The 21,676-nt window shown below is 43.3% G+C and overlaps 1 protein-coding gene and 2 long non-coding RNA genes across 3 annotated transcripts; 2 read left to right on the top strand and 1 right to left on the bottom strand.

Moving 5' to 3' along the window:
* The first annotated feature begins 8,608 nt into the window (after positions 1 to 8,608).
* LOC124674471 lies at positions 8,609 to 9,371 on the top strand. Its single transcript, XR_006993026.1, has 3 exons — positions 8,609 to 8,685; positions 9,026 to 9,113; positions 9,287 to 9,371. It is a non-coding gene; the product is annotated as an uncharacterized LOC124674471 (long non-coding RNA).
* A 337-nt stretch (positions 9,372 to 9,708) lies between these two features.
* Positions 9,709 to 10,897, top strand: LOC124670235. Its single transcript, XR_006992448.1, has 2 exons — positions 9,709 to 9,754; positions 10,721 to 10,897. It is a non-coding gene; the product is annotated as an uncharacterized LOC124670235 (long non-coding RNA).
* An 8,936-nt stretch (positions 10,898 to 19,833) lies between these two features.
* Positions 19,834 to 21,474, bottom strand: LOC124677922 (UDP-glycosyltransferase 73C6-like). Its single transcript, XM_047213860.1, has one exon. The coding sequence runs from the start codon at positions 21,398 to 21,400 to the stop codon at positions 19,937 to 19,939; it is 1,464 nt and encodes a 487-aa protein (XP_047069816.1). The 5' UTR covers positions 21,401 to 21,474; the 3' UTR covers positions 19,834 to 19,936.
* Between the last annotated feature and the right edge of the window lie 202 nt (positions 21,475 to 21,676).

Below are 21,676 nucleotides of genomic sequence, written 5' to 3'. Positions count from 1 at the left end.
ACATTGCTTCCTAAATCTAAGAAATCGTTGGGTCATGCATTAGGAATCTCAATTAATTGTTTCCTTTTTGTATGGATTTTTTTCACGCATGTCGTGTGGGAGGCTGACTGGTAGAGGGGGTAATTAAAAAAGAGCCAAGTTACAACCTTATATTCTGAAACAAATGCCAAAAATCTATAGACATTATAGAAAGAAACGGAGGGAGTAGTACAAGAGGTTTGTTCAAACAAGAAAGAAAAGATAAGCTACTGAAGCAAAACTTTACATCTCTATCTCTACTATATAAAAAGGAGGAACTTACTCCGTTTTCTGCCATCATCTTTGGTCAACCATCGCTAATCCTATCGCTAATCCCGAATGGGCCATAATGGGCCGCATCGCTACATCCTAATCCTACCGAACCATTCCCGTGCGTTAGCATACCGGACAGACAAAAAAAAATCATATATAGTTCCTCTACACACGATAACCGCAGAAATCTCGCCATCGAGCTCTTTGCCGAGATCCCCAAATTTTTTTTTGCCACCCCTTCCCGATTGCGCATCAACCTCAAATTGAGCAGCGCCGCTGATACGTCTCCGACGTATCGATAATTTCTTATGTTCTATGCCATATTATTGATGATACCTACATGTTTTATGCACACTTTATGTCATATTCGTGCATTTTCTGGAACTAACCTATTAACAAGATGCCGAAGTGCCGATTCTGTTTTCTGCTGTTTTGGTTTCAGAAATCCTAGTAAGGAAATATTCTCGGAATTGGACGAAATCAAAGCCCAGGGGCCTATTTTTCCACGAAGCTTCCAGAAGTCCGAAGACGAGACGAAGAGGGGCCATGGGGTGGCCAAACCCTAGGGCGGCGCGGCCCCACCCCCGGCCGCGCCGGCCTATGTGTGGGCCCCCGTGCCGCCTCTTGACTTGCCCTTCCGCCTACTTAAAGCCTCCGTGACGAAACCCCCGGCACGAGAGCCACGATACGGAAAACCTTACTGAGACGCCGCCGCCGCCGATCCCATCTCGGGGGATCCAGGAGATCGCCTCCGGCACCCTGCCGGAGAGGGGAATCATCTCCCGGAGGACTCTACACCGCCATGGTCGCCTCCGGAGTGATGAGTGAGTAGTTCACCCCTGGACTATGGGTCCATAGCAGTAGCTAGATGGTTGTCTTCTCCTCATTGTGCTTCATTGTTGGATCTTGTGAGCTGCCTAACATGATCAAGATCATCTATCCGTAATTCTATATGTTGTGTTTGTCGGGATCCGATGGATAGAGAATACCATGTCATGTTAATTATCAAGTTATTATACATGTGTTGTTTATGATCTTGCATGCTCTCCGTTTCTAGTAGAGGCTCGGCCAAGTTTTTACTTTTAACTCCAAGAGGGAGTACTTATGCTCGATAGTGGGTTCATGCCCGCATTGACACCCGGGACAGATGACGAAAAGTTCTAAGGTTGTGTTGTGTTGTTGCCACTAGGGATAAAACATTGGCGCTATGTCCGAGGATGTAGTTGTTGATTACATTACGCACCATATTTAATGCAATTGTCTCGTTGTTAGCAACTTAATGCCGGAGGGGTTCGGATGATAACTCTGAAGGTGGACTTTTTAGGCATAGATGCAGCTTGAATGGCGGTCTATGTACTTTGTCGTAATGCCCAATTAAATCTCACTATACTTATCATGTCATGTATGTGCATTGTTATGCCCTCTCTATTTGTCAATTGCCCGACTGTAATTTGTTCACCCAACATGCTTTTATCTTATGGGAGAGACACCTCTAGTGAATTGTGGACCCCGGTCCATTCTTTAATACTCGAAATACAAATCTGCTGCAATACTTGTTTTTACTATTTTCTCTCGCAAACAATCATCTTCCACACAATACGGTTAATCCTTTGTTACGACAAGCTCGGTGAGATTGACAACCTCACTGTTTCGTTGGGGCAAAGTACTTTGGTTGTGTTGTGCAGGTTCCACGTTGGCGCCGAATCTCCGGTGTTGCGCCGCACTACATCCCGCCGCCATCAACCTTCAACGTGCTTCTTGGCTCCTCCTGGTTCGATAAACCTTGGTTTCTTTCTGAGGGAAAACTTGCTGCTGTGCGCATCATACCTTCCTCTTGGGGTTGCCCAACGAACGTGTGAAATACACGCCATCAGCCGCCGTCTGAGGATGGCGTACAACCTGGCCCAACTGGTGAAGGACAAACTGCAAGAACTCGAGAGGAGTTTCCAAATCCTCAGATCGGTAGGCGCCAAAGTGGAGGAGGACAAACTCCAGATCATAGGTGGAGCAGAGGCGCGTAACCGAGCTTCTCGCCGACGGCAGTGATAAACGAAGTCCTTTTCCCTGTCCTCTACTCATCGCCTAATTCGAGAAGAAGGGTCAGTGGAGATGGGAGATCGCGGCATCCGCCGACGGGGGGAGAGAGAGGCGCCTCAATGGCTCCAGCCGAAAGATCCGGCCTTGGAGATCTCGGATCCAAGCCGGATGGTGCTCGTGATACCGGTGAAGACGCCGGCGCCAGCCCTGCTGTAACCATCACGGTCCCGACCCCACGCGTGCACGCTCCACCCCCATCTGAGCCACTCCGCTGCCGGTCATCCAGTGGCGCGGCTGGTGGTCTCCTGCAAGGGGCAGCAGCTAGCATCGGCGGCGGTCGGAAGCTACGCAGGACATGGTAGTATTCATCGGCTTCACGGTGTGTAATCAATGGTGGAGCTTCTCAGGTGCTAGCTTCGCGGTGATCTGGTAGCATCCATGCATCCAGCCAAGATCCATCGATCCTCCATTTGCGTGCACTGGGTTCTCAATGTATTGAAAATTGATTGTATTTCTTGGAGTTCCGCTAAGGGCCGGGCATGTCTCCCTGGAATAGGGAAAGAGCAGGTTTCGCCCAGTAGTGGTCTCGACGTATTTGAATTTTCCAAAGTTATGCTAATCAGTGTGATGGCTTGCTGGTCAAACACTAGCAGGGAAGTGTTACAGGGTTTACTCTGAATCTGATTTCAGTATGATGGATTCTTGACGCCCTTTCCTGCAGGTCGAGATAGTTTCAGTAAATTCAGTCAGATATATTGCTTAATGTGCAATGCAATTTTGGATCCTTCAGCAGGAAGGCAAAATAAGGAAACTCTCGGGGTGCGAGGTATTTTTGTTGGCCGCACCTACAGAGCTGATCAAGTTCATGATTTAAGTTTGAGAGAGATTGATTGGTGGTTTCCAGTGGATCATCCCGTATGAGCTCAGTCTGGATGTGTATCATGTTATGCCTTTGAGAAGCCATCTACCATAGTTCGAAAGATGCAGATCATAAAGAGATCGACGGAATATCTCAATGATGGGTATCGTGGTTCAACTTTCTTTTTTCCGAATGTATTTACTTTCTAGGAAAGTATATGAGTACTGGACAGATCACTTCATAAATATAGTCCACCGGGAAACAATTTTTGGATACTAAGTCGGAGAATTTCAGTAATTCCAATCAAGGGACATACATCAATTTTATCAATAATAAAACATGGAAAATTTGTTGTTAAAATAGGATACATGTCACTAGCGGATGCAAAGCGAGGGCATTTTTCTTGAACAGAGCCTTATAATATGGTTATTGAAGTTTGATATTAACTGAATTTTGCCTACTTCATTGGAATTTATTTAGGTAACCATGGGGTAATTACTAATGGTTACTCAATTTGATGTTGGTTCAAGCTACAAATTTTGTGCATCGGTGATATTACCAAATTCTTATTAATTTAATGTTGCTTTTTGTGCCTAGATAGTATAACGAAAATAGGGTTGATTTAGACACACTTTTCTGTAAGTGATATTATGTCACTTGTTTACACTTAGCACTTGCAAATGGCATCCTTCTTCATACATCTTAAGCTAATCATACTGCGATTATTCTCCTCATGAAAAAAGCTACCACATGGTGAATCTCCATGACTAGCTTATGTTGGACGTTAGAGCAATTCCAATAGTGTAACCAGCTGCGGGTTATAAGCCAAGTGTCATGTTATTTATAGCCAACTTAGAGCCAACATATACAATAGTGAGCTATAAAAATGTAGTACTTTATCAATGTATGACTCACCTTTCACTCTCACAAAGTGCCTAGGAGCACGTGCAAGAGCTGGCTCTTGCATAAGAGCACACTCTCCTTCTCTCTCTCCTCCAACTAAGTAATAATATATTATTTTAATCCTTATAGCCAGCTGACTAGAACATATTGTACTTGCTCTTAGGAAAAAACTCGTTCATGCAATCTACATTATATATCCATAGTACTATATGTTCATGGTTTTGGCTTGAACGGATAACTAAGTCTCATAGCAAAGCAAAAGAGACCAACAAGAGGGCAACGAAACGATTAGGACGACCGGGACAAACGGATTTTTTTTGGCTGCGAGTTGCGTTTATATGACTTCGAATAGATCTGCTTCTTTTGTTCGTGCGGGTTCTCAATTTTTTCCGGATTGGTCATGCTCCTTCAGCTTTAGTTCTCCATATGGCATCCTGCTTTTTTTCAACACCTGGTCGATCACTTCATGATCTAGCATATGGCAGTTTAGAATTAGGGGAAAATGTGACATTTGTTGAAGATGACATAGAAGAAAAGTGTTATTTTGGATGATTCACTGAAGCGTTCGAATTTTTTCTCCCGGTGCAACGCACGGGCACTTTTGCTAGTCACATAAAAGCCTGTAGCCAAGTTTGATATCCGTGGTAAGATTTTCTTGTAGCTCTGAACTTTAGCCATCACATCCTCCTTGCACATGGCTATGCATATGTGAAAACTAGATTTTTTATGTTCAAAGACGAAAGAATTCTGGTTTTCTAGAGAGGGACAAGACACTAATAGTACTAATTGAATGCTCGTGCATTGCCACAGCTTACTTTTTGTTGTTTCATTGAGATCACCAAATCTAGCCCGGTGGAAGAAACAATAAATGGACCAACCATGACATATGTATTTCCAACAAATTTCAGCAAGGGGGCATGTGAAGAAAAGATGATCTCAAGTTTACAGAACTGTGTCATTGCAAAGCACACCTGAATAATCAGGAAGAAGAAGAAAAATCTCATTTGAATCTGGTATTCAATCCAATCCATCATGAAGAAGAAGCCTGAAGAAAACCATGGATTTCTTCGGAGGGCAGAAATCCCATAGACATTTAAAAACCAAATGAGGTTCTGATCCTTAATTGAAAAATGTAGACTTGACCAACTAAAATCTTGCTTCCCCAATGAAAATGCCAGATCCCTGGCTCCCCGGAAGTGGGGATCTGCATCATCTCCACGAGACTCTGTTCTAGGATATGAAATTCATCAAATGCTTATGCAGTTTAAAGGAAAGTGGAAAAGATCTGACTTTTTGCTACAAAAAGAAAAAAAAGGAGATCATGCATGAGAGTGTGGACACATACGTACGGGTAAAACCCATCTCTAAACCACCGATCCTAAAAGAGAGCCAAGGGGATAAGGAGACTGATGACTACCGTTGGCCATCTCGATCGGGAGGAAAATTCCAGTGGCGTTCCTGCTATTTCCATCGACATACTACTCTTTTCATTGTCAAAGGCTCAAAGCCATGGCTTACTACATGCCCGCATCAAGCACCCGTTTTCCCGCTAATGGCATTCACCGTTTCCGGTTAGTGCTCGATCCTATACTTTGAAGGTGTTCTAATTATGAGATTCTATCATAATTTTCATTAGTAGAAGGCGCTAATTAGTCTAAGAGTGGTATCAAAGCAAGTGTACTTTCTGTCAAAACCCTCATTAGGCCAATTGTTTTATGTATATTCTGTATGTCATTGGCCTATATCTCTTGATGATCATACATTTGCCCCATCCTTTCCGTTATGTGTTAATTGTTGATTAGGAGGATAATGTTCCGTTAGCACTTAATGATCATGTTTGATTTTCAGTTAGCACTCTGTGATTCTTTAAGGTCTCATCCAAATTGATTATCATGTTTAATTCCTACAAGTTTCTCTTTACGCAAATGTTTACGAAAAATTTAATCCTGCATAGAAGGTTTGGATGATCATCCAAGTAGTTAGTCCATGGGTTGGGCAATTCTTTACCAAAGATTTCATTCTCTCCCATGCTTGAGCAACATGTTCATTATCTAATTGCTTGAAATTCATTATGTTACTTCTCAAAGATATAATTTTAGCGGGAGGATAATATCTACCAATAAAAACATCTTTACATTTAGTCCATGAATCAATACTATTCTTAGACAAAGATAGCAACCAATCTTTAGCTCTTCCTCTTAAGGAGAAAGGAAACAATTTTAATTTTATAATATCACCATCTACATCCTTATACTTTTGCATTTCACATAGTTCAACAAAATTATTAAGATGGGCAGCAACATCATCAGAACTAACACCAGAAAATTGCTCTCTCATAACAAGATTCAGTAAAGCAGTGTTTAATTTCAAAGAATTCTGCTCGTAGTAGCAGGTGGAGCAATAGGTGTGCATAGGAAATCATTATTATTAGTGTTTGTGAATTCACACAACTTAGTGTTTTCAGGAGTATTCATTTTAGCAATAGTAAATAAAGCAAACTAGATAAAGTAAATGCAAGTAACTAATTTTTTGTGTGTTTTTAATATGGAGAACAAGACAGTAAATAAAGTAAAACTAGCAACTAATTTTTGTGTGTTTTTTTTTAGTGCAGTAAACAAAATAGTAAATAAAATAAAGCAAGACAAAAACAAAGTAAAGAGATTGGAAGTGGGAGACTCCCCTTGCAGCGTGTCTTGATCTCCCCGGCAACGGCGCCAGAAAACAGTCTTGATGCGCGTGAGACACACGCCAGATAACAATGCACCTACATATATCATGATGAGTACTATGAGATTTAATCAGGGCATTACGACAAAGTACATAGACCGCTATCCAGCATGCATCTATGCCTAAAAAGTCCACTTTCAGGTTATCATCCGAACCCCTTCCGGTATTAAGTTGTAAACAACGTGACAATTGCATTAAGTATGGTGCGTAATGTAATCAACACAAATATCCTTAGACAAAGCATCGATGTTTTATCCCTAGTGGCAACAAGACATCCACAACCTTAGAACTTTCCGTCATCGTCCCGGATTTAATGGAGGCATGAACCCACTATCGAGCATAAATACTCCCTCTTGGAGTTACAAGTATCAACTTGGCCGAGCCTCTACTAGCAACGAGAGAGCATGCAAGAACATAAACAACATATATGATAGATTGATAATCAACTTGACATAGTATTCAATATTCATCGGATCCCAACAAACACAACATGTAGCATTACAGATAGATGATCTTGATCATGATAGGCAGCTCACAAGATCTAACATGATAGCACAATGAGAAGAAGACAACCATCTAGCTACTGCTATGGAACCATATTCCAGGGGTGGACTACTCACACATCGATCCGGAGGTGATCATGGCGATGAAGAGACCTCCGGGAGATGATTCCCCTCTCCGGCAGGGTGCCGGAGGCGATCTCCTGAATCCCCCGAGATGGGATTGGCGGCGTCTCTGTAAGGTTTTCCGTATCGTGGCTCTCGGTACTGGGGGTTTCGCGACGAAGACTATATGTAGTCGGAAGGGCAGGTCAGGGGGAGTCACGAGGGGCCCACACAACAGGCTGACGCGGCCAGGGCTTGGGCCACGCCGCCCTAGTGTGTCGCCACCTCGTGGCCCCACTTCGTTTTCTCTTCGGACTTCTGGAAGCTTCGTGGAAAAATAGGACCCTGGGCGTTGATTTCGTCCAATTCCGAGAATATTTCCTTTGTAGGATTTCTGAAACCAAAAACAAGCAAAAAACGAAGAATCGGCTCTTCGGCATCTCGTCAATAGGTTAGTGCCGGAAAATGCATAATAATGACATATAATGTGTATAAAACATGTGAGTATCATCAGAAAAATAGCATGGAACATAAGAAATTATAGATACGTTTGGGACGTATCACCCGCCCTCCGTCCTTTCCGCTCCGCCGTTGACAACTTCCGGCGCAGACAGTCTTGATGCCACTGATCATCGGTCCAGCCTTCTGGCTTCTTCTTCGGAGCCACTGAACATCGCAAACCCAGTTTAGCAAAAAAAATTGCACGACAGGCCAACGGGCGAGGGTGGTAGGGACTTTTAAGAGGGAGGGGGAATTCAGCTGGTCGGGCGGCGCGACGAGGACAAGCCGAAGACGAAGGTGGGCGCACGGGCGAAGAGCTCTAGGAGAGGAGGACGAGCGGCGAGCAAGGCGAACTCGACGGCGAAGCGATTAGATAGGAGGAAGAGATATTAGACCGCGGTCCACGTTGTTAGCAAAAGGTGGATCGGGAGGTTCGGCCGGTTTTGAGGGATCAGTTGGCTCAGGATTTTCAAGGAATATTCTCTCCTGGGGATGGTACCATCCTCCTAACTTTGCAACCAAACACAACAAAAACAGGGACCATCCCATCCCATCCCTCTTGTGTTCTGGAACCAAACACACGCTTACTGAAGCGAACCTCTCTCTTGCCCCGTTGCGCTGCCCCGTCCTCTGCTTCCCCGCGCTGCCGCCATCTCCTCCCGTTGGCGGCCCCGCATCACGGCACCCCCGTTCCACCGTGGTGACAAGCACTTCCACTTCCACAACTCCAGCCTCTAGACGCGGAGCGTACTCAACGTGCAGGTAAATTACCAATTAAAATCCCCGATCGACATGGCTTGCATAATATAGTGTGATGCATCTCTCTGCTGGTGATGGGATGGTTTGGTGTTTGTGCTAATATGCCCATACAATTGTCTAACAATTATTATTTATTAATCTTACAATTATCGTATAGCTCTTTGAATTGTCCTGCCCTCGTTTCATGCACTATCAAAGTATATGCAAAAAGTATGCAATGCTGATTTAGTTTCCTGCACTTGAATTCATGAAATCTAGTGCAATTGAATGATCCAAGGGTGTCATATCTTGACTGGTCGGCGACACGTTTCTAAATGCTAATTAGCAGCTGCCAATTCTGCAGATATAATATAAGTACATGACGATAGGAAGTACTTTGCATTTTGGTGACAAGAAACATGGACAATTGGGGATAGGTTCATTAAAGACATGTGCGTATCCTTCCCTTTTCCTTTTTTTATTGGTATGATATAAGTACTATTGAACTAAGAAGCTATTTTGTGTGTGGAAAATAATTTTGTGCTTGAATAAATTGTGGCTATATTTGCAGCTTATTCTCCCGTTTTGTTATCCCTGACTCCCTGTTGTTCTAACATTTTTGCAGAACTGAGGAGCACTGTCGGTTCATCTGGCCTGCTGTTTGATTATGCAACTTAACATTTAGTTGCTCAAGGTTTAAATATATCAGGTTTGTTACGAACCCGTTGTCTCAGTATCGGTGTTGACTGTGTGCTGCCGTTTTGTAGTGGACTTGCTAGACAAACTATCTAAAATAAGAGGCTTTACTCGATGTAATTTTTTTCAGTTGGGCGCTGAACAAGAGCTCACTTTCTACTTCTCTATTCAATATTCAGTGTAGATATTCATTATTTCAAATTCAATGTCTGGATTGAAGAGAACAATAAGTGTATGTTCCCATCTACGAGGCTTATAATCAAAGTAGCATTCCAAAAAGAAAGGTTCCAAAGTGTGAATGATAATAATGACAACCCCGCTTATGAAAAGACTCTGGATGGTCGGCGACGTAAGGATGGTTCAACCGAACTTTCATCCAGCAAACAAGCAAAAGCTGGTAACTTCTTGATGAGATTTTCATTATATGTCGCCTTTATTTTGTTGAAGGGTTATTTGTTCGTCTATCTTAATGTTGTTAGCCCACCGATCTGAAATGTTGTGTGTACTTTCCTAGAATGCGCGATGAATTAATGCTGCGATTTCCTATTCTGTGGGTGGTGATTATGCGCTGGACTTTCCTGGAATGCTTATGCGGTTTTCTATTCTGTTACACTGAAATGATGTTGCCGTGCTAGATTGTTTGAAGCAAGGTGGGAGGGAAAAATGGTCAAGCTGAAAATATGTGTGACGAAACTCCGACCGGAGGAAACAGAGGAAGTTCTTCCTTTTTAGATGGTAGAGATAGAGAAGAGATAGAGATTAGCCCACCGATCTGAAATAATAAACCTATGTTTGACAGCAAACACTAAAGAAGCTTAGTTATACTTTTGTGGCTACAGAAAAAGGAACAATCATAAAGTGAATCTGTAGCTATTGAAAACCATTTTCAAATACATTCAGCTCCGAATAGCAAAGCGAAGAAGGCAAATGGCAAACAAAGTTAATCCATCCCATGCTTTATTACATTACAGCGAAGGGAAATTATAGCTACAGATGTGGTTAGATGAAAAAATAGTTACTCGCTTATGCCTAGCATCAACATCAGTCCACTTTCATTCTTAAATTATGTAGTTCTATGTGATCAAAACCTGCAAATGAACAAAAAAAAATACTTTGATCAGGTATATATTTTCTATAAATCAGGTTACTCTCTAGATGTAACAGGAAACATTGATTAGGCTAGACGCATTATGACCTCACACAGGGCCTCCTAGCGTTGTTAACAGATTGAGGAAAGATAATTCCAATCTCAAAGCATGAAACCTCAAGTATCTATCAGATTGGTATTAGTGAACTATTAAAATATTATGATCTGAAAGACAAGTTATCCTATAATGATTTGTTTAAACCATGATTACTGCAGATTCTCACAAAGTGCATACAACTGGTGATCCGCATGAGAGTAAAATACATACAATTTGATATCTTTTCTAGTGATCCGCTATTTCCTGATGAGGAAGTTCTTCAAACAAAGTGCATCTCCAGTTTCCCTAATGATCCGCATGATAATAAAATACAAATCAGAAAAGGTATGAAACAACAGTTTGAAAACTGCATACAGCCTAGAAGCGTAGTTATGTACCTTTGCTCTCCCTGATGATTCCAGGAGTTCTCTCGCATAACAATGGTGCAGGGTACCCTTTATATGCATGCTTTAGGATTCTATGGTTTCAGGCAAGTACCGATATGGTTGATCTGCAATGATGGAGTTTCCTTTGAAATGTGATTGATCCCCGAAATGTTGCGGTTTTCTTTCTTGTACCGACATAATGGTGTGTTGATAGATCCCTGAAATGTTGTGTGTACTTTCCTGGAATGCGCGATGAATTAATGCCGCGATTTCCTATTCTGTGGGTGGTGATTATGCGCTGGACTTTCCTGGAATGCTTATGCGGTTTTCTATTCTGTTACACTGAAATGATGTTGTCGTGCTAGATTGTTTGAAGCAAGGTGGGAGGGTGATACGCGTACAGCACGCGTCCGTTGGGAACCTCAAGTGGAAGGTGTGATGCGTACAGCAGCAAGTTTCCCTCAGTAAGAAACCAAGGTTTATCAAACCAGTAGGAGCCAAGAAGCACGTTGAAGGTTGATGGCGGCGGGATGTAGTGCGGCGCAACACCAGGGATTCCGGTGCCAACGTGCAGACTTCACAACACAACCAAAGTACTTTGCCCCAACGAAACAGCGAGGTTGTCAATCTCACCGGCTTGCTGTAACAAAGGATTAGATGTATAGTGTGGATGATGATTGTTTGCAGAAAATAGTAAAGCAAATATTGCGATAGATTGTATTCGATGTAAAGAATGGACCGGGGTCCACAGTTCACTAGAGGTGTCTCTCCCATAAGATAAATAGCATGTTGGGTGAACAAATTACAGTCGGGCAATTGACAAATAGAGAGGGCATGACCATGCACATACATGATATGATGAGTATTGTGAGATTTAATTGGGCATTACGACAAAGTACATAGACCGCTATCCAAGCATGCATCTATGCCTAAAAAGTCCACCTTCGAGTTATCATCCGAACCCCTTCCAAGTATTAAGTTGTAAACAACGGACAATTGCATTAAGTATGGTGCGTAATGTAATCAATAACTACATCCTTAGACATAGCATCAATGTTTTATCCCTAGTGGCAACAAGCATATCCACAACCTTAGAACTTTACGTCACTCGTCCCGGATTTAATGGAGGCATGAACCCACTATCGAGCATAAATACTCCCTCTTGGAGTTAAGAGCAAAAACTTGGCCGAGCCTCTACTAATAACGGAGAGCATGCAAGATCATAAACAACACATAGGTAATAGATTGATAATCAACATAACATAGTATTCTCTATCCATCGGATCCCGACAAACACAACATATAGAATTACGGATAGATGATCTTGATCATGTTAGGCAGCTCACAAGATCCGACAATGAAGCACATGAGGAGAAGACAACCATCTAGCTACTGCTATGGACCCATAGTCCAGGGGTGAACTACTCACTCATCACTCCGGAGGCGACCATGGCGGTGAAGAGTCCTCCGGGAGATGATTCCCCTCTCCGGCAGGGTGCCGGAGGCGATCTCCAGAATCCCCCGAGATGGGATTGGCGGCGGCGGCGTCTCAGTAAGGTTTTCCGTATCGTGGCTCTCGGTACTGGGGGTTTCGTGACGAAGACTTTAAGTAGGCGGAAGGGAAACGCGGGGGGCCACACGAGGGCCCGACACGCCAGGGCCGCGCGGCCAAGGGCCAGGCCGCGCCGCCCTGTTGTGTCGGCGCCTCGTGGCCCCACTTCCTTTCCCCTCGGTCTTCCGGAAGCTTCGTGCAAAAATAGGACCCCGGGCGTTGATTTCGTCCAATTCCGAGAATATTTCCTTACTAGGATTTCTGAAACCAAAAACAGCAGAAAACAACGAATCGGCTCTTCGGCATCTTGTTAATAGGTTAGTGCCGGAAAATGCATAAATACGACATATAATGTGTATAAAACATGTAGATATCATCAATAATGTAGCATGGAACATAAGAAATTATCGATACGTCGGAGACGTATCAACATCCCCAAGCTTAGTTCTGCTCGTCCCGAGCAGGTAAACGATAACAAAGATAATTTCTCGGAGTGACATGCCATCATAACCTTGATCATACTATTGTAAGCATATGTAATGAATGCAGCGATCAAAACAATGGCAATGACATGAGTAAACAAATGAATCATAAAGCAAAGACTTTTCATGAATAGTACTTCAAGACAAGCATCAATAAGTCTTGCATAAGAGTTAACTCATAAAGCAATAAATCAAAGTAAAGGTATTGAAGCAACACAAAGGAAGATTAAGTTTCAGCGGTTGCTTTCAACTTATAACATGTATATCTCATGGATAATTGTCAACATAGAGTAATATAACAAGTGCAATATGCAAGTATGTAGGAATCAATGCACAGTTCACACAAGTGTTTGCTTCTTGAGGTGGAGAGAAATAGGTGAACTGACTCAACATAAAAGTAAAAGAATTGTCCTTCAAAGAGGAAAGCATTGATTGCTATATTTGTGCTAGAGCTTTGGTTTTGAAAACATGAAACAATTTTGTCAACGGTAGTAATAAAGCATATGTATCATGTAAATTATATTTTACAAGTTGCAAGCCTCATGCATAGTATACTAATAGTGCCCGCACCTTGTCCTAATTAGTTTGGATTACCAGAATTATCATCGCAATACACATGTTTTAACCAAGTGTCACAAAGGGGTACCTCTATGCCGCCTGTACAAAGGTCTAAGGAGAAAGCTCGCATTTGGATTTCTCGCTTTTGATTATTCTCAACTTAGACATCCATACCGGGACAACATAGACAACAGATAATGGACTCCTCTTTTATGCATAAGCATGTAGCAACAATTAATGTTCTCATATGAGATTGAGGATATTTGTCCAAAACTGAAACTTCCACCATGATTCATGGCTTTTAGTTAGCGGCCCAATGTTCTTCTCTAACAATATGCATGCTCTAACCATTTAAATGAGTGGTAAATCTCCCTTACTTCAGACAAGACGGACATGCATAGCAACTCACATGATATTCAACAAAGAGTTGATGGCGTCCCCGGGAACATGGTTATCGCACAACAAGCAACTTAATAAGAGATAAAGTGCATAAGTACATATTCAATACCACAATAGTTTTTAAGGCTATTTTGTCCCATGAGCTATATATTGCAAAGGCGAATGATGGAAATTTTAAAGATAGCACTCAAGCAATTTACTTTGGAATGGCGGAGAAATACCATGTAATAGGTAGGTATGGTGGACACAAATGGCATAGTGGTTGGCTCAAGGATTTTGGATGCATGAGAAGTATTCCCTCTCGATACAAGGTTTAGGCTAGCAAGGTTATTTGAAACAAACACAAGGATGAACCGGTGCAGCAAAACTCACATAAAAGACATATTGTAAACATTATAAGACTCTACACCGTCTTCCTTGTTGTTCAAAACTCAATACTAGAAATTATCTAGACTTTAGAGAGACCAAATATGCAAACCAAATTTTAGCAAGCTCTATGTGTTTCTTCATTAATAGGTGCAAAGTATATGATGCAAGAGCTTAAACATGAGCACAACAATTGCCAAGTATCAAATTATTCAAGACATTTTAGAATTACTACATGTAGCATTTCCCGATTCCAACCATATAACAATTTAACGAAGAAGATTCAACCTTCGCCATGAATACTATGAGTAAAGCCTCAGGACATATTTGTCCATATGCAACAGCGGAGCGTGTCTCTCTCCCACACAATGAATGCTAGGATCCATTTTATTCAAACAAAAACAAAACAAAAACAAACCGACGCTCCAAGCAAAGTACATAAGATGTGATGGAATAAAAATATAGTTTCAGGGGAGGAACCCGATAATGTTGTCGATGAAGAAGGGGATGCCTTGGGCATCCCCAAGCTTAGACGCTTGAGTCTTCTTAGAATATGCAGGGGTGAACCACCGGGCATCCCCAAGCTTAGAGCTTTCACTCTCCTTGATCATATTGCATCATTTCCCTCTCTTGATCCTTGAAAACTTCCTCCACACCAAACTCGAAACAACTTATTAGAGGGTTAGTGCACAATAAAAATTTATATGTTCAGAGGTGACATAATCATTCTTAACACTTCTGGACATTGCATAAAGCTACTGGACATTAATGGATCAAGGAAATTCATCCAACATAGCAAAAGAGGCAATGCGAAATAAAAGGCAGAATCTGTCAAAACAGAACAGTTCGTAAAGACGAATTTTAAAATGGCACCAGACTTGCTCAAATGAAAATGCCCAAATTGAATGAACGTTGCGTACATATCTGAGGATCACGCACGTAAATTGGCATATTTTTCTGAGCTACCTACAAAGAGGCAAGTCGAAATTCGTGACAGCAAAGAAATCTATTATGCTGCAGTAATCCAAATCTAGTATGAACCTTACTATCAAAGACTTTACTTGGCACAACAATGCACAAAACTAAGATAAGGAGAGGTTGCTACAGTAGTAAACAACTTCCAAGACTCAAATATAAAATAAAAGTACTGTAGTAAAAACATGGGTTGTCTCCCATAAGCGCTTTTCTTTAACGCCTTTCGGCTAGGCGCGAAAGTGTATATCAAGTGTTATCGAGAGATGCGATGATCGACAGCGGGGTTTGGAGTTTTCTCAACTTTAGGCCTATAATAATTCTTTGGTTTAGGCACCTTAGAGACATACATGAATTTTTGCTCTTTACCCACATAAGCTTTCTCCTTATATTTAAGAGAAGAAAAAGTTGAACCCAAATTTCCCATAGCTTTTTCAAGTTCGCCAATCCTATTAATTTGATTATCATGGACAACACAAGTTCCTAGGACACTAATTCTTTCATCAATTCCTCCTAAGGATTTATCAAGTTCATCAGTTTTATCAAGTAACATTTCCAATTTAGTTTCAACACTTGGAAAGTTTTTCTCTATGGTTTCCAATTTTTTCATAACATCCTCAAGAGAGATTTCAATTTTAGTTTCATTAACAGGTGGTATTCCAACTAGACTCTCAATGATGCAACTAGCTTCTAAAGCAGGAGTACCTAGGAAATTACCCCCCGAAAGAGTATCAAGAACATACCTATTCCAACTAGATATACCAACATAAAATTTCCTAAGTAGGATAATAGTGGAGTGTTTCTTAGTGCACCTATGATGAGCATCACTAATTCTATACCAAGCATCTTTAAAACTTTCTCCACCTTGTTGTTTAAACGAACGAACTTCAACTTCAGGATTACTCATTTTAGCAGTAGTAAATAAAGCAAACTAAATAAAATAAATGCAAGTAACTAATTTTTTTGTGTTTTGATATGGAGTGCAAGACAGTAAATAAAGTAAAGCTAGCAACTAATTTTTTTGTGTTTTGATATAAGTGCAGCAAACAAAGTAGTAAATAAAATAAAGCAAGACAAAAACAAAGTAAAGAGATTGGATTGTGGAGACTCCCTTGCAGCGTGTCTTGATCTCCCCGAGCAACGGCACCGGAAATTTAGCTTGATACGCGTACAGCACGCGTCCGTTGGGAACCCCAAGTGGAAGGTGTGATGCGTACGGCAGCAAGTTTCCCTCGTAAGAAACCAAGGTTTATCGAACCAGTAGGAGCCAAGAAGCACGTTGAAGGTTGATGGCGGCGGGATGTAGTGCGGCGCAACACCGAGGATTCCGGCGCCAACGTGGAACCTGCACAACACAACCAAAGTACTTTGCCCCAACGAAACAGCGAGGTTGTCAATCTCACCGGCTTGCTGTAACAAAGGATTAGATGTATAGTGTGGATGATGATTGTTTGCAGAAAATAGTAAAGCAAATATTGCAGTAGATTGTATTCGATGTAAAGAATGGACCGGGGTCCACAGTTCACTAGAGGTGTCTCTCCTATAAGATAAATAGCATGTTGGGTGAACAAATTACAGTCGGGCAATTGACAAATAGAGAGGGCATGACCATGCACATACATGATATGATGAGTATTGTGAGATTTAATTGGGCATTACGACAAAGTACATAGACCGCTATCCAGCATGCATCTATGCCTAAAAAGTCCACCTTCGAGTTATCATCCGAACCCCTTCCAGTATTAAGTTGTAAACAACGAGACAATTGCATTAAGTATGGTGCATAATGTAATCAATAACTACATCCTTAGACATAGCATCAATGTTTTATCCCTAGTGGCAACAGACATATCCACAACCTTAGAACTTTATGTCACTTGTCCCGCATTTAATGGAGGCATGAACCCACTATCGAGCATAAATACTCCCTCTTGGAGTTAAGAGCAAAAACTTGGCCGAGCCTCTACTAATAACGGAGAGCATGCAAGATCATAAACAACACATAGGTAATAGATTGATAATCAACATAACATAGTATTCTCTATCCATCGGATCCCGACAAACACAACATATAGAATTACAGATAGATGATCTTGATCATGTTAGGCAGCTCACAAGATCCGACAATGAAGCACATGAGGAGAAGACAACCACCTAGCTACTGCTATGGACCCATAGTCCAGGGGTGAACTACTCACTCATCACTCCGGAGGCGACCATGGCGGTGAAGAGTCCTCCGGGAGATGATTCCCCTCTCCGGCAGGGTGCCGGAGGCGATCTCCGGAATCCCCCGAGATGGGATTGGCGGCGGCGTCTCGGTAAGGTTTTCCGTATCGTGGCTCTCGGTCATCGGGGGTTTCGCGACGAAGACTTTAAGTAGGCGGAAGGGCAACGCGGGGGCCACACGAGGGCCCCACACGCCGGGGCCGCGCGGCCAAGGGCCGAGCCGCGCCGCCCTGTTGTGTCGGCGCCTCGTGGCCCCACTTCCTTTCCCTCGGTCTTCGGAAGCTTCGTGCAAAAATAGAACCACGGGCGTTGATTTCGTCCAATTCCGAGAATATTTCCTTACTAGGATTTCGAAACCAAAAACAGCAGAAAACAAGAATCGGCTCTTCGGCATCTCGTTAATAGGTTAGTGCCGGAAAATGCATAAATACGACATATAATGTGTATAAAACATGTAGATATCATCAATAATGTGGCATAGAACATAAGAAATTATCGATACGTCGAAGACGTATCAGAGGGCAAAATGGTCAAGTTGAAAATATGTGTGACGAAACTCCGACCGGAGGAAACAGAGGAAGTTCTTCCTTTTTAGATGGTAGAGAAGAGATAGAGATTAGTCCACCGATCTGAAATAATAAACCTATGTTTGACAGCAAACACTAAAGAAGCTTAGTTATACTTTTGTGGCTACAGAAAAAGGAACAATCATAAAGTGAATCTGTAGCTATTGAAAACCATTTTCAAATACATTCAGCTCTGAATAGCAAAGCGAAGAAGGCAAATGGCAAACAAAGTTAATCCATCCCATGCTTTATTACATTACAGCGAAGGGAAATTATAGCTACAGATGTGGTTAGATGAAAAAATAGTTACTCGCTTATGCCTAGCATCAACATCAGTCCACTTTCATTCTTAAATTATGTAGTTCTATCTGATCAAAACCTGCAAGTGTGCAAAAAAAAAAATACTTTGATCAGGTATATATTTTCTATAAATCAGGTTACTCTCTAGATGTAACATGAAACATTGATTAGGCTAGACGCATTATGACCTCACACAGGGCCTCCTAGCGTTGTTAACAGATTGAGGAAAGATAATTCCAATCTCAAAGCATGAAACCTCAAGTATCTATCAGATTGGTATTAGTGAACTATTAAAATATTATGATCTGAAAGACAAGTTATCCTATAATGATTTGTTTAAACCATGACTACTGCAGATTCTCACAAAGTGCATACAACTGGTGATCCGCATGAGAGTAAAATACATACAATTTGATATCTTTTCTAGTGATCCGCTATTTCCTGATGAGGAAGTTCTTCAAACAAAGTGCATCTCCAGTTTCCCTAATGATCCGCATGATAATAAAATACAAATCAGAAAAGGTATGAAACAACAGTTTGAAAACTGCATACAGCCTAGAAGCGTAGTTATGTACCTTTGCTCTCCCTGTTGATTCAAGGAGTTCTCTCGCATAACAATGGTGCAGGGTACCCTTTATATGCATGCTTTAGGATTCTATGGTTTCAGGCAAGTACCGATATGGTTGATCTGCAATGATGGAGTTTCCTTTGAAATGTGATTGATCCCTGAAATGTTGCGGTTTTCTTTCTTGTACCTGACATAATGGTGTGTTGATAGATCCCTGAAATGTTGTGTGTACTTTCCTGGAATGCGCGATGAATTAATGCTGCGATTTCCTATTCTGTGGGTGGTGATTATGCGCTGGACTTTCCTGGAATGCTTATGCGGTTTTCTATTCTGTTACACTGAAATGATGTTGCCGTGCTAGATTGTTTGGAGCAAGGTGGGAGGGCAAAATGGTCAAGTTGAAAATATGTGTGACGAAACTCCGACCGACCGGAGGAAACAGAGGAAGTTCTTCCTTTTTAGATGGTAGAGATAGAGATAGAGATTTTTCTGACAATACGAGATGCATCTATACCTATGAGCAAAAATGTGTATTGGTTCATAGTTGTAGATGCACCTATTAGGAAAACTGTATCCTAAATCCATTACAAAATGTTTAAAAAATTCAAAAAAAATCCGTAGTGTATATTCGGACATCCTATGTTATCTCACAAAAGTTCTCCGGGAAAAAACATTTTATGTCAGCAATGTAGAAGAATACAAAAAATATCTCGTGAAAATTTACTTTGGAACACCGAATATTGTCTTTTTGAATAGGCTAAAAAATAATATTTGTATTTTTTCGTGTGCGATCATATTTTTCGACGAGCTATGAGCAAAATGGATTTCCGGAATAAAAAGTGCTACACTACTCTTGGTCCGGACTTTTCAAAGTTCAGACACTTGTTGGTTGGCACGAAGCCGAGGAATGACAGTAGAGTAAGAAATTTCAGGAGTTCTTTGTTGACTTTTGGCATACTATATTGCAAGAACAATCCGGTGCAAAGAAAATTATTCTCAATTCAATAGGTAATAGATTTTTCAAACAGAAGACTGAATCAGTTTCTCCAAATTGTTGTACGACGATCCTCCCTTCTCCAAAGCAGAGTTTGCTTTCACCTTGAGCTCCAGAGCCTTCCTCCTCATGCCCTCCCCTTCATCCATCAGCCTCTCCAGAGCGCTCTTCACTTGTTCCGCTTCGACTTCCGCCTTCGCCACGTCGGTGCCAAGTTTACCAGCGGTCAAGACGTTCTCCGTCGGCTTCGTCACGCCGACGGAGACCCCGATGCCGAGCACGTCCACGATCAGCTTCTCGTTGACGAACTGCTCGGCGAACAGAGGCCAGGTGACCATGGGCACACCGGCAGCGACGCTCTCCAGAGTCGATCCCCACCCGCAGTGCGTCATGAACCCGCCCACCGCCGGGTGCGCGAGCACGGCCACCTGCGGCGCCCACCCGCGCACTACAAGGCACTTGCTGTCCGCGACGCCGTCGGCGTCGGTGTTCTCATCTAACCACGCCTTGACGTCGTCGGGCAGCGAGTCGGCGCCCCTGATAACCCACATGACAGGCCATGGGCACGAGACGAGAGCCATGCCGAGCTGCATGAGCTGCGCCGGCGGCATGCACCCGGCGCTGCCGAAGCTGACGTACACCACGGACTTGGCCTTCTTGCCGTCCAGCCACGCCATGCACCGCCTCGCGTCGTCGCCCTGCGGGTTGAGGCTAGGCGCGCAGCACAGCGATACCGGCCCCACGGCGAGAACTTCCTTGCCTGCGGCCGCCGCGAGAAGCGCCGCGGAGCCGTGCTCCAGCTCGTCGAAGCTGTTCACCACGACGCCGTCCACGGCCAGGTCGAACTCCCGGACTTCTTGCATCAGCCCGCTCCCTATGGAAGTGGACGGCAGGAAATGGGGAGGCAGCTGCCTGCCGAGGATCTTGCAGTCGAACGGCTGCTGCAGCACCGAGATGTCCACGAGCTCCTCTGCGGACGCGATCGCCTCGTGCCGCCCTTGCCTGTAGAGGTGATCGATGCACAGCAAGGCGAACGCGCCGAAGCCGTGGAAGATGTAGCAAGGCACGCCGAGCTCACGCGCCATGGGCAGCGTCCACGTGTTGCACATCCCGGAGATGATGCAGCTCGGCCTGCGTGGGGCGTCCCGGCTGCAGTACTGCGCCACCGCCTCGCCGAACTTCTTGTTGGCCTTGAAGAAGCTAGGCACCATGGCGGGGGACGGGATCAGGTCCAGCCTCTCGCACCCGTCCGGCAGGCCTGCTTCGGCGGTCGGGAAGGGGATCGCGGTGACCGCGATCACCGCGCCGAGCGGCGTGACGCGGTCTACACGGCTCTGGACGAGCGACGCGTTGGCGGGCGTCGTGATGATGGCGACCGACGCTCCATGTGAGGCGAGGAGGCAGCCGATGTCCGTCAAGGGGGCGATGTGGCTGATGCTTCCGATCCATGGGACGAGCACAAAGTGAGGCCTTGCTGTGGAGGTCTCCATTTCTGGGTATCTTCTGCTGCTCTATGGGGGCAAGGAATTCGACAATAGCTGGTTACTATTAGCTTAGTTGGTCGTGTTTGGGAAACTGCTTGCTAGGCTGTTGTCGATATTATATACGCAAGTTCCATGGTGGGCGGGCAAGATATGAGCTAGCTGTGTCGACATATTGGGTGCACATGCGTATGAACTACTCCAGCGGTGTTCTTGCTCCACATCATTCCATCAAAGATTGAACGCGGAGGGATGGGATGGGAGAGGTGGTCAGCGCTTCATCAG

This window comes from Lolium rigidum, chromosome 7, assembly GCF_022539505.1.
Source record: "Lolium rigidum isolate FL_2022 chromosome 7, APGP_CSIRO_Lrig_0.1, whole genome shotgun sequence".
Lineage (NCBI taxonomy): Eukaryota > Viridiplantae > Streptophyta > Magnoliopsida > Poales > Poaceae > Lolium > Lolium rigidum.
This window is presented reverse-complemented; position numbering and strand designations above follow the sequence as displayed.

Bases quoted from the DNA above. Each gene is read 5' to 3' on its own strand.
- LOC124677922 (XM_047213860.1), bottom strand. From the start codon at position 21,400: ATGGAGACCTCCACAGCAAGGCCTCACTTTGTGCTCGTCCCATGGATC.